Here is a 12,157-nt window from a genome sequence, read left to right on the forward strand (position 1 = left end):
ATAGCACTGAGCAAACTCTGCATTCATCGAACAACAATTTTAGTTATAGTGTAGCCTGCGCTATATTTACAATATTGTCACTGCTTTACTTTGCTTTAAGACAGCCCTTACAGATGGGGATTTGAAGTCATTATATCAAAAACACCAGACTCCATTGAGAACATTTTATTTTACTCACAGAATGGCAGAATTGTCGATTTATTGCTGCCTTGATCAGCTATTGTGGAATGTAAAGAGGAGGAAATATTCAAATATAGTAATCACTTAAACTGACTTTTTTTTTAGTTGGCTAAAGTAGCTTATTTTGCTGGCGCCACATCCACAACAGTGCATTGCTTAGCATCTGTGCCAGTGTTGTGGGACTGTGCTTTATTTATCAGACGAGGGGGGTGGCTGCGGTGTGACTTTTTTTATGTAAAATATATATAAATGACTACGTTTTCAATTTGTATATCCCCCAACTAAGCCAAAATTAAAAACACAAGTCCCTCTTCAGTGCTTACATTTTTCAATGCCTTACCCTTTTTGTAGCACCCTTTCCCCCCCTCACAAGTAATGAGTAATCGCTATGGCTAACCACCAAGGGAGGCTGGCGTGGCGACAAGAAGCACGTACAGAACGCAGAGTCCACTTAAAATCTGATGTATTTACAGGACGGAATAGCTCAAATCACAATGTCTGTGTGTGTTAGTCCAATTTTGAGAAATTTGATAACAATAGAGAGAAAACAATAGTTTTGCTGGTGTTACTTTTCTAGCAACACGTCCTGGTGTGATCGACCCTTCAGTTAGCCTAACACAATAATTCGACTTCTTCTAACATCATGTAAGTGTACTGACTGCTGACTTGGATGTTTCCCATAGTAGCCCTACATCTGCATTAGATCATTGTTTAACTTAATGCAAATCTAAAGTGAGTGCTGTCATCTGAGCTTTGAACAGGAGAATTTGTTTGACATGCCTCCCCCTTTTTGCACAGCCTGCTACCCTCTTAAAAAATAACAAAAAATAACAAACAGTCCCTTAACTGTAACACACACAGATAAATCTGTGTGTATACACACACACACACACACACATACATATATATATGTACTAGACAATTGTTAAAATAAGTTAAAATGACTATGCATTTGACTGTTTTTCCACTTTGAACCATGCGCTCCATGCAGACGGAAGATTGGGACGTGAACGATAAAGCTCCGGAGGAAATTATTCAAGTCCTCAGAGTGTTTCAGTCCCTATTGAAGGTGATAATTATTTTATTTGTTGTATTGTAATCTCTCCCATGCACATCTACAACCCTATTAGCAGCATGTATAATCTATTTCATTAAGCAGGAATATTTTGCTCATATTTACTAACTGTAGTTTTTTTTCCACCCTGGTGCTATTTTATGGGCATATATGTTACAAAAAAAAATCTAGGTTTGACATTTTCGACATTATTGTCTTCTTTTCTCTGTTTTTTTAGATTAAGGATCGGGAGGTTTCTATTGCTTACAACTTTATTGAACAAATTGGTGTAAATAATGCTAAGAGTGGTAAGTGCATTGATGAAGTTTGGTAGTCAAAATACTTTTTGCTAAGAAAGACCATCATTTACATTAGTGCTTATGTCTTACAACTGTAGAAAAGGAACTCCGCGGCCAGTTGTTGAGGCTCGAACAAGAGCACCAGGTAATGCTTTTCAGGATCTGTCTGTGTATTTGTCTATACTCTGTAAGTCAACATGGTTTCTTACTGTATGTTTTTAATCACTGGGATGAATTTCAGTACAAATATAAATTTCTCAAGTTGGAAATTACGGCAACAGTACCAAATCAGCCAATCATAGAGAGTAACCCTGGCTACAAAGTGATTGGTTGTGGTGACTACTGAATGACATCCCCTAAGAAGATTACAGCTAATTCCTTGCATGCTCTTAGCCATTACCTCTTGTGTCAACGTCATTGTTATTTTCATTTTTTAAAGTTTCTATGTAATCAGAATTTCCATTCTCACAATTGTTATGCAAAGAGGAAGGTAATCCTTGTTTTAGGACTTAATGACTGTATGCATATTTTCATGTTTATGAACAGATGGAGGTGATGGGAGACTAAGAGGTTTCTTGGTGGGGGTTGTTTGGGTGTTTGTTTGTCTTGTTTCCGGTCCATACGATTCAGCTCTGCAACACAGTGGCAGGCACCCGCTTTCTGAGAGATGAGGCTCGGCAGCTCGAGACCCAGCTGGAGCAAAAGGACAGAGAGTTGACCCACTTAAAGAAAGAGATGGGCAAGGGAAAGAAAACCAACGAGGAGGTATGAACATGTTACCCATAATTTCCACGACTAGCATAGGACTATGGATTCAGTATTCTGTCCTTAGATGACCTACAGATATTAGCTCATAAGTACATGCTGGTGCAACTGAAGTGCTTGATATATTAGTAAGACATTGTACTGGTAAGTCCTTTGAAGTATATGTTAGTGGAGGTAATTATATTTGTCCCATAACATCACTCATGCAAAAAGATATTGTCAGTTGATGTGATTGGACTGCACATATTTATTTTTTTAATAAACTCAGGTAATAGATATTTACTCAAATACGAATTTTTCAAAACTAACATTTTATTTAATTTATGGTTCATAAAACAGTAATGTAAAGTAGAAGAAGAACTAAAATCCTATATAAATGGGTGTGTTCTGTAGCAATACATTTTGATATTAACTTTTAGTCACTGAGACAGATTACATAGATGTTATTGGATTAAAACTGCTATTATTTGCTATTAAAATAATTATGTAAAATAAACTACAAATTAATAATGATCATAAGTGTGCTACATTATACAATTTTTGTATAAATTTTCAATCATGATGGCCACAAATATTGACAAGTCAGCATGAAGGTATTGAAAAATACTTTCTTTGTTTTGTTATTTAAACAGTAATACATTATAGATAAATAAGTCAGCACCCAGCAGGTAAAAAGAAGGTTTGGAGATGAGCTCATTGTTCTCCTTTTGCCAACATCGAGTCAAACTGAGTAGGAAGACTGGAAGACTTCTCTGGGTCCACAGTAAATGTGTGTTGAATATCCAACTTCCAAACTTGCTACAGTGCTGCTGTTGTGCTGTGATGTTTTGTCTGTCTAGGTGCTTATGGTGCGCTTATGGTTGCGCTGCAACATTATCAGTTATAGATTTGTTTGCCACTTTAATGAATGTCTATAAAATGGAGGGGTGGTGTGAGAGCTTAAGAGTAGTGTCAGTTGTGTGAGGCAATGTGTGAAAGTTGCCAGCTATACCATATTACATGCACTGGTACATGTAGACCCGAGAATTACACTCACAACTCAAATTGTGCGTACACTACCATGTATATGCACAGGGTATTTTGACGCATGACAGTATTTATATGCATATAAATATTATGACTAATAATCTGCCATTGCACTAGTCTTTGTCATCATAGTTTGCCGTTTATTGGTACACAGGTTAATAGTCTGGAGCATCATTATTGCCATGTGCAAATGTAAAATATCTGTTGTGCATCTGATGTGGTTAAAACTGTTTTTTTGCATTTTGTACTCTATTTTGTTTTACTAGTTGGTTGTGCGAGCTGAGGAGGCTGAGGATGAGGTCAAGAAGCTGAAAAGAGAGGTATGTGGCCGCTAGCCCTACATGACACAGATTATAAATATTTTTTCATTCATTGCTTCTTCTTCTCTGTTCAACATATATTCTAACATAATTTAAAACTTGTGTAGTCTCATGTGCTCATCTAAATGCTTTCTCAAAATTCATCATCTCTCTGTATCACTTTCTGTTCCATTGGCAAAGGTAAAAAAGCTTAGGAAGAAGGTAAGAAATATAGGTAGTGAAGTAAAATTAGTTTTCAGTGATACAGTAGAAGTAAAAGTTTGGTAGTATTTGTAGCTATAAAATGATGCAAGTGTGTCAGTAAATTTAGAACACATTTAAAAAATCTCTCTGCAAACAGTTATTTACTGCACACGATACTGCTGCAGAATTATTTAATGTTATATTGACACAGCTTTTCATAGAACTCCATAAAAAGTCAGAAAGAAGAGAAATCTTAAGACCACATATATTGTATGTTTTCCCACACAGATGGGTGCCAACAATAATAATAATGAGAATAATAATAATAATTGGTGTGCGTCCAGGAATGTTGTCAGGGCCAGCGGACTTGTTCATATTCACTCTTAGCATCTTAGAGTTTTCTCACATCTGCTGTGGTCACTGAGAGTGCCTTAGTCCTCTGGAGGCGGCGTGGACTTAACAGCTGAGTAAAATTAGTTCAGCTCGTCCAGAAGTGTGGCCTCACATATGATGGGGGCACTCCAGCCTTTGTAGCCTGTAACATTTTGAATCCCCTGCCACATATCTTTAGTTCTGTTGCTGTTGAGGTCTCTCTCCAGTCGCTGCTGGTGTCTTCTCTTAGCCTCCTTGATGCCAGCTCTCAGTTGTGCTCTGATGTATGCCTAGTTTTCCCCTGACTGAAAGGCAGCTTTTTTGCTCTGAGAAGAGCCTTCACCTCCCCATTCATCCAGGCTTTCTGGTTGGGGAATGATCTCGCCATCTTTGTGATCACCATGTCATCAAACACATTTGCTGATATATGGTGTCACATAAAATGCATATTCTTCAAGATTGATCTTGTTATTTTCAGTGGCAGCATCTTTAAACATTTGCCAATCTGTGTGCTCAAAACAGTCCTGTAGGGCTGCTGTGGCTTCATCTGTCCATGCTTAAATGGTTTGTTTGACTCTTTTTATTAGCTGACAATATGTCTGCAGAAGGAGCAGAGAAATATGATCTGACAGGCCAAAGTGAGGGCGTGATAGGGCTTTGTAGCTGTCAGGAATATTTATATACACGTGGTCCAGGATGTTTCTTCCTCTTGTGGGGATCTGGACATGCTGGTGGAGTTTAGATAAGACAGATTTGTGGTCTGTTTGATTAACATCACCAGTTACTATGAAAATTCCATCCGATTGCTTGGTGATGTTGCTGCTGATGGCATCATACAATTCCTGCGGTGCATTGTTTTAATTTGCATTTGGGGAAATGTAAAAAGCAACATTTCAACATTTCAGATCCAAAAATAAGACAAATCCATTGTTTCTTATCACATGTAGTGCCTCTAGATAAGTGTATGACCACAGGTTCGGGTCCAGTTCTTTTTCTAAGTCTAATTTGGTCCTTCCTACACCAAAACAGAATGAGCAGCTCCAGCAGGATGTGGACTTCTACCGCGGAGAGCTGGACCAGAGAGAGCCAGTCCCATCCAGAGATGAGAATACTGAGATCCAGAAGAAGCTTAAGGAGAACAAGAGACTTGCTGATCAGTACTATGAAGAACTTAAGGTACTTTAGGGAATCTATTTGTCTACTATACCTTGTGGTGTATCAGGTAACAGTGCGAGGGTTAATAAAACTAGCTAGCATTAGTGAGCCGGGTTACTACTAGCCATGAGTTGTCGTGTAATGGTGTATACATTATATTTACATTTTTTTACATGACTAGCTGGTAAAACAAATTTCAACATGTCAAAAATTAAAGGGAAAATTATTTAAATTTGTTGGAAAGGTTGCAATCATGCTGCTCGCTCTCCTCTCATCCTTCGGATAGTATTATGCTATATATTAAATGTGAGCAGAGCATCACAACACAAACAGCCATAAACTGTTTTGTAACATATTTTATTTATTTGGGTAAAATATTCTCCATAAAATAGTATGGACTTCTGACTTATGGTCACGAATATGCATGTCGGTATTTGTTATGAATGGACCACCAGCCATTGTTGTCACTTTAAATGTCATTTATATTGTTTAGAAAGCGCAGCTGACGTGTATATTGCATATCATAGTTGAGGCTGATGCTGTTGTTACCAGTGTGAAAATAACACACTGGAGTGGTATCATGCTGCTGCTGTTTGGTTCTGTAAAAATATGGAAAGCTGGCATCAAGGCAAGACTTTGTAGCATGCCAATAGTGCGAATCTCTGTGTAAAAAAAGCTACTTACAATGGTTGAGAGAACTAAATGCTCAAAAGTCAAGTTACACCTCACTAGAGTCAATGCTGACAATGCTCATTAATAAAAGCGCTACAAGGCTTTTACAGGTAAGGGCAGAAGCATGGGTCACGGTTTAAAAGTAACCACAAGTCAGCTGTTTTTTTTTATCTATGAATATTGCCACATTCACAATTCATGTACAGTACATAATAGAAGAAAAGCAGTGTTAACTCGGTTATTAATTTGTTTCCTATTTTTTCTTATAAAAAAACAACAAAAAGAGTCAATAAATGTACCATTAAAGTACCGTATCAATAAGCAGTATCAAGGTCTTACTACTGTAGCTTGTGAAGCTATTTGTTTACAAATTAATTAATTGGTGTCCACTAGCAAGCAGAGGATGAAATTGAACACCTGAAGACACAGAATGAGCAGATGCAGAAAAGTCTGGAGGAGTCAGTGAGGGAGATGGAGAAGATGACAGATGAGTACAACAAGATGAAGATCATCGTACAGCAGACTGACTCCATTATGGACCAGCTCAGGAAAGAGAGAGATCATGCAAAGCTGCAAGTAAGGAACATCCTCAATTAAGGTCTTTATATATGTATATATATATATATATATATATATATATATATATATATATATATATATATATATATATATATATATGTATGTATGTATGTATGTATATATTCATTCTGTTCTCTCCCTTAATCTGTGAGTATGTTGTAAGATATATTTTCATGCTGAGATGAGTGATCTGACATGATTAATCATTTAACTGCTAGGAGCACTGGATTATTGAAAAAAAACACTGCAATGATGAAGCAATCAAAGGTCATGTGTGTGATTTGCAGGTCAGAGAGTTAACAGATAAGATTCATAGCATGACTGAAGAGGATGACCCAATTATGGCAGCAGTCAATTCCAAAGTGGAGGAGTGGAAGGTGAGTGTTAATCTGATGTCTACACCTCCCACATAGGCACCTCTTTTCTCTTTTTCTTTTTAAAGCATATGAAGTTAATTAAAATGCTTCTTTGCTTTAGTAACTTTTTATGAACTCAGCAACATTACCTAACTTTCAACTGCAGGAACGTAAGTCTGAATTTACATCCTGCTCCATATTAAGTCCCTTTTTGGCAGCAGAAATTTCTGGAGGCCAATATTTTCCACATAGCTAAGAATTTATTTATAGTGGCCCAGCACAGTGTCAACATTCACAGCCACACAATGATTGACTAGATTTTTTTTAACTATTTAAAATGCCCTGCTCTCTTGCCCTTCCCAGTGGACAAAAACCCACTAACACTCCCTAACTTCTGGATTTTGTTGTTAATTGGAAAGGTTACAATCTGCATTCATACCCAGGAAAAAAAGACTGCGGTAGTCATATTTATTTATTGGCTCTAGCTCCAATTGATTTACAATAATGAAAATATGATACACAGATGGACATGCTAATTTTTGTCCCTTTACCAATGTGATGCAATGATGCACCACCACAAAATACTGTTCGGCTTCGTCTGAGCAGCCCAGACCTCAACCATTGTTAAAATTATGTCGGCATTTGAAAGAGAGACTAAATGAGTAACTGATATAAAAAAAGTAACCACCATAAAATTGCCACCGGCCTTTTTGCTGCTTCCTACTGTTTACCAACCTTGTTTTCCAGCATGTTGGTGATACAGGGTGTGACACGTAAGTAAAAACAACAGAAAGGCATTGTTGTCTACTGGCAATGGGAACAGAGTCGATCATATATTTAAGTGGGTTTTGCTGTGTTAAAAATAACCTACATATACTGTAAGTGCTAACTTTCGTGGAAAAAGGGTATCTCTTTCTTTCTCTCTCTAAGAAAAAGACACATCTGTGACTTAAGATGAAACTAGCTGTGTTCCCATGGAAACCCACTCATGTGGATTCCATAAATAGCAATATTGGGTTATGAATTTGATGAATTTTATTATTTTTTCAGACCAAAGATGAGAAAAGATTGATCTAGTTAGCATAGCTTGCTGTCTCTCTGCCTCACTCTGCCACTAGGACCTTCCATGGTTGTAGTCACACAATTTCAGCAAATGCAAACCCCAGTGCTTTGGGTCACTGGTGCTAGATCCAAAAATGTGCAACAGCAGCAATAGAAACATTGGCAAATCACCACTAAAAGAATTTAATTCTGTGGGAAACACTGTGAAGGCCCAGGAACTGGAATCTGGATAGAATTTGAGGGACTGAGGGTCACTGATTTATGAAAGACCTCCCTCAAAGCTGACACCAGCTCTGTACAACCTTATTCATAATGTAAGCAAGTACTAGTTGTCACTAGTATAAAATAGAATTCTTATTTTATTTTAATGACATTAAAAAACCCAAACTATATAATCAATTTGCCAGATACACTAAAAAAGTCAAACAACAGAGAAAGAAGGGCAGTTATATCAAGTTACTTTGGAGACCAGCATTCTAGCATTTTCAGTTTACCTCTCCAACTCTGCATATCTCCTTCGACTTATTCATTCAGATATCACAGTCACACAGAAAACTAACTAATATGAGGACAGTGTCTCTGTTGTTGTATTAAACAAGTGACCTATTTTTATAATACACAACTAGACTACTTTGCTTAAACTTCACCGTTGTAAAAAAGTAATAGAGGCACAAATAGGAATGCGTAATACAAACTTACTCTCTTAATGTAGTTCCTGGTGTTTATTAGTTCCTGCGACCAAATTCATGTCCGTGTACACATGTACACATGCTTCTTTACCATCACCATTGAGTTTGGCTGTTTGTTGAATGGTTCTACAGGACCGCCATGAGTCTTCCATTGTGCTGACATGATCTTCTCCTCCCACACAGAGAGTGCTGTCTGGAAAGGACGATGAAATTTTGGTGTACCAGCAGATGATCCGAGATTTGAGGGAAAAGCTGCGTTCGGCCCAGTTGGACTTGGACAAAAGCAACATTATTGCCTTGCAGCAGGTCTGTCCCAAAGCAGGCGAGAAATGAATCCTCGCTGATTAAGTCAGATTTTAAAGCGCTTTAAATATCACTTGATATTTATCCCAGCCATGTTTTTTGAAAGAAATATTTGCACGTAAAAACATTATTTCACTTAGTTTACAACATCGTCACAGTAAGTGATTATATTTTAATATAGAACAAAATATACAACAGCTTATTATATTATATTATTATAATAATATAATTCTTTCAGACCCTGCATACTTAAATGATTAAAATCTAATTAAAGTTTGGAATGTAACTGCCTTTATTTGTGTTCTTTAGAGCAGGTGAATGCTGAAGTGGAATTTCCTTTTATGTTTTTCCATCTGGCTGTCATTTTTCCAACTTTCTGCTTTTTCTTATTGTCTTGACATGCTTTATCAACCTTTCCTCCCTTCTGTCTGTCAATTGCTGCTCTGGTCAAGGTCATATTTGAGCTTTGCAGTGTAAGTTTCATCTGTCCTGTGTCTGTCAACCTCAGCATTCCCTTTTTCACTTCATAAATCCCCTTAATAATGGTAGTGCCAATGATATAGTGAGGTGCAGCTGTGGTCAGTCTCACATTTAAAGCATCAGGATTTTAAAGTGTTGGTGAATGTCTTCAAGGCTGTCCAAGAGAGAGACAATCAAATCAAGATACTGAGTGAGCAGGTGGAGCAGTATACAGGCGAAATGGAGAAGCACACCCAGCTCATTGAGGAGCTAAAAATGTCCACAAAGAAAGACAGAGGTGGGTTGATCACTGCTCAAGATTCCTCACTTGATATAATGTTTTTAACACTCATTATTGGATTGCTGCAACACTTTTATCAGCCTTTATTCTGTCACACGTGGCCTACAAGTGTGTGTAGTAAAATAGAAAGTAGTCATTTAAGTAATTTACAAATTTGAGTTCTTGTATTAAATTCTTATTGAGTACTGCATATGTTCTCTTTTACAAAGCAAAAAACAGAAAAATGCTATGACTCTATATTTTGAACGATTACCAAACGTCCAAATCAAGTACTTGAGTAGTCATGCCCATCCCTGATGGAGAGGTAGAGATATTAGCCCTGGTCAACAACTAAATGTTGTTAAGATACAAGTTTATTTGGTCTCACTGCTGATAAAAAGCAAAACAGAAATCATGTAAAATAAACAACTATGAGCACAACTCCATTGCGTTATAAGTGCCTTTAAAATGTCCAACTATTAAAAGAGAAAAACAATTGAAGTAGCATCGGAAAGCAAATGCCAAACATTCTGCTGTTTCTTGCTGTATTTTTTAACAAATTCTCTGGCTGAACTTTGGTGAAGTTCGTAATTCTGTAACGTTACGCGTGCTTGTCATGAGGTGACCTAGAAAAACTGTAGTAAAGTAAATTCTGATGTCTTGCAATCACCACCTAGTCACTTGTCTGCAGTTAAAGAAAGATTTCCTTATCTTGTCCTAGGCTTACCATCTTCCATACAGCAGAGAAAGATGGAAGAGCTGAAGTGCAAGTTGGAAGCTGCAGAGACACAAGCAGTGGAAGCAGTGCAGGCGGTAAAGCTTGCAGAAGCACATGCTGAAGAAAAGGACAAAGCACTCATTGAGGCTTCAAACCGTTTGAGCCAATATGAGTCTGTAAGTCTACAAACACCCTCTTTCCCCTCTTTGTTTTTGTTATTCTGCTAATTTCAAAGAATTTTTTAATCTTTATCAAATTAATTGAGACACTAATTCTCAGAAGAATATTTTTTCTCCTTGTCCATCATGACTTTTAATAGAAATCAAACTACAGTGTGTGACTATGTGACTGTGGTGTGATTAGCTTGCCTTTTGGGTCTACAAGCTAAGTGTTTGTCTTCCACCGTGTCTAATTTCATCCTGATTTCTCTAAAAAGTGTTAGCGTCGGAAAAGGAGACTAGAATAAAACATGCTTTCTGATAGAAGAGTAATGACAGCTGTGTTTCTGTATTACAGGGCTGTTATGGCCTTGAAGCAGCCATTGCTGAGATCAAAGAGTGTAAAAATCAAATTAGAATTAGAGACCTTGAGGCAGAGGCTATGACCAAAGACATCAACCAGCTTGAGATGAGAATCAACGACCTTATGGATGAAAATGAAGATTTCCGTGAAAGACTGGGTCAGTTCTTTTAGAAACATTTTACTTCCATCTCTCCGTCTATTTAGATAGTGATCTGACCTGATCTGACCTTGAGCACTGAATTTAATTTTGTTCTTTTTCATCCTAAGGTCTGGAACCAAAGCAGGAAGTGGATTTGACAGAGTTCAGGCGAGCCAGAGAGCTCAGACAGCGCCAGTACAAAGCAGAAAACCAAGTCCTCACCAAAGAGGTAAAGTTCAAAGGTTATAACAACTGCGTTTATAACCAGAATCTATGTACCCTAAACCACCCTCATGTTATTGCTTTCCTCCTTAGATTGAACGTCTTGAAGAAGAGAGACTGGAGCTGAAGAAACAAATCAGAAGGATGGTGAAAGAAAGAGGTGATGGAAAATACAAGGAATTAAATAACCCCTATTATTGGATTTACAATCTTTAGTCATGTTTTTCCCCTAAGGGATAAAAGGTAACTTGAGGATTTTGTTTTTCCGTCTGTTTGATTCAGTGATATTATAGACAAGACCTGTTTGTCTTTGGCAAAACTTGGCAAATTTATGTGTTTTCATGTTGTTTCTAAAAATGTATTGGCCTTATGAGAGCAAAAAGCTATTTCTAAGTTTCTCAGAACCTCAAGGTATAATTCCTATAACTGACTTATTAAAAAGAGTCTCTTTGAAAGAGGTTCTTTGGATTTTTGAAGTGGGTTTGTTAAAGGTTCTTAATTGCATGGGAGAAAAACTAATGCACTGCTGTGGTTTGGGGCATCTGCATTTTAGCCACCTACAAAAGTGAAATACTGTCTCCACAGTGAAGAGTGTTTTGTTGTTCTAAATTTTATTTTCTTGTATTTGTTATCTCTTTGATAAACAGCTGAAAATCTGGTCCAAAGAGCTGACCAATAGTGTTACACAGAGCACAGCATAATAGGTTCATGCTGAGGAATAAGGAAGTTCTACAGTTCAGATAGTGTAGTCCCAAAGGAAAGGGCTGTCTGACAGCAAGGCAAAGTGGTCAAAATATTCTCT

At 37.3% G+C, this 12,157-nt stretch overlaps 1 protein-coding gene across 8 annotated transcripts in view; it reads left to right on the top strand.

Annotated features, from left to right (window-relative positions):
* Positions 1 to 12,157, top strand: part of cep290 (centrosomal protein 290) — a 109,440-nt gene that overhangs the window by 1,153 nt on the left and 96,130 nt on the right. For 5 of the 8 annotated variants that reach the window (XM_088080192.1, XM_088080193.1, XM_088080186.1 and 2 more), the window contains exons 2-17: positions 1,172 to 1,249; positions 1,473 to 1,542; positions 1,632 to 1,678; positions 2,164 to 2,298; positions 3,591 to 3,644; positions 3,825 to 3,845; positions 5,229 to 5,375; positions 6,420 to 6,602; positions 6,893 to 6,982; positions 8,896 to 9,018; positions 9,468 to 9,488; positions 9,649 to 9,772; positions 10,476 to 10,648; positions 10,989 to 11,151; positions 11,262 to 11,362; positions 11,449 to 11,515. In XM_088080192.1, coding sequence (XP_087936318.1) covers positions 1,172 to 1,249; positions 1,473 to 1,542; positions 1,632 to 1,678; positions 2,164 to 2,298; positions 3,591 to 3,644; positions 3,825 to 3,845; positions 5,229 to 5,375; positions 6,420 to 6,602; positions 6,893 to 6,982; positions 8,896 to 9,018; positions 9,468 to 9,488; positions 9,649 to 9,772; positions 10,476 to 10,648; positions 10,989 to 11,151; positions 11,262 to 11,362; positions 11,449 to 11,515 — 1,597 coding nt within the window. The remainder of the gene's footprint in view (positions 1 to 1,171; positions 1,250 to 1,472; positions 1,543 to 1,631; positions 1,679 to 2,163; positions 2,299 to 3,590; positions 3,645 to 3,824; positions 3,846 to 5,228; positions 5,376 to 6,419; positions 6,603 to 6,892; positions 6,983 to 8,895; positions 9,019 to 9,467; positions 9,489 to 9,648; positions 9,773 to 10,475; positions 10,649 to 10,988; positions 11,152 to 11,261; positions 11,363 to 11,448; positions 11,516 to 12,157) is intronic. The other 3 variants (XM_088080188.1, XM_088080187.1, XM_088080189.1) reach the window with 3 other exon arrangements.

Source organism: Plectropomus leopardus, chromosome 7 (genome assembly GCF_026936395.1).
Source record: "Plectropomus leopardus strain MGB_pleo_1.0 chromosome 7, ASM2693639v1, whole genome shotgun sequence".
NCBI classification, from domain to species: domain Eukaryota; kingdom Metazoa; phylum Chordata; class Actinopteri; order Perciformes; family Serranidae; genus Plectropomus; species Plectropomus leopardus.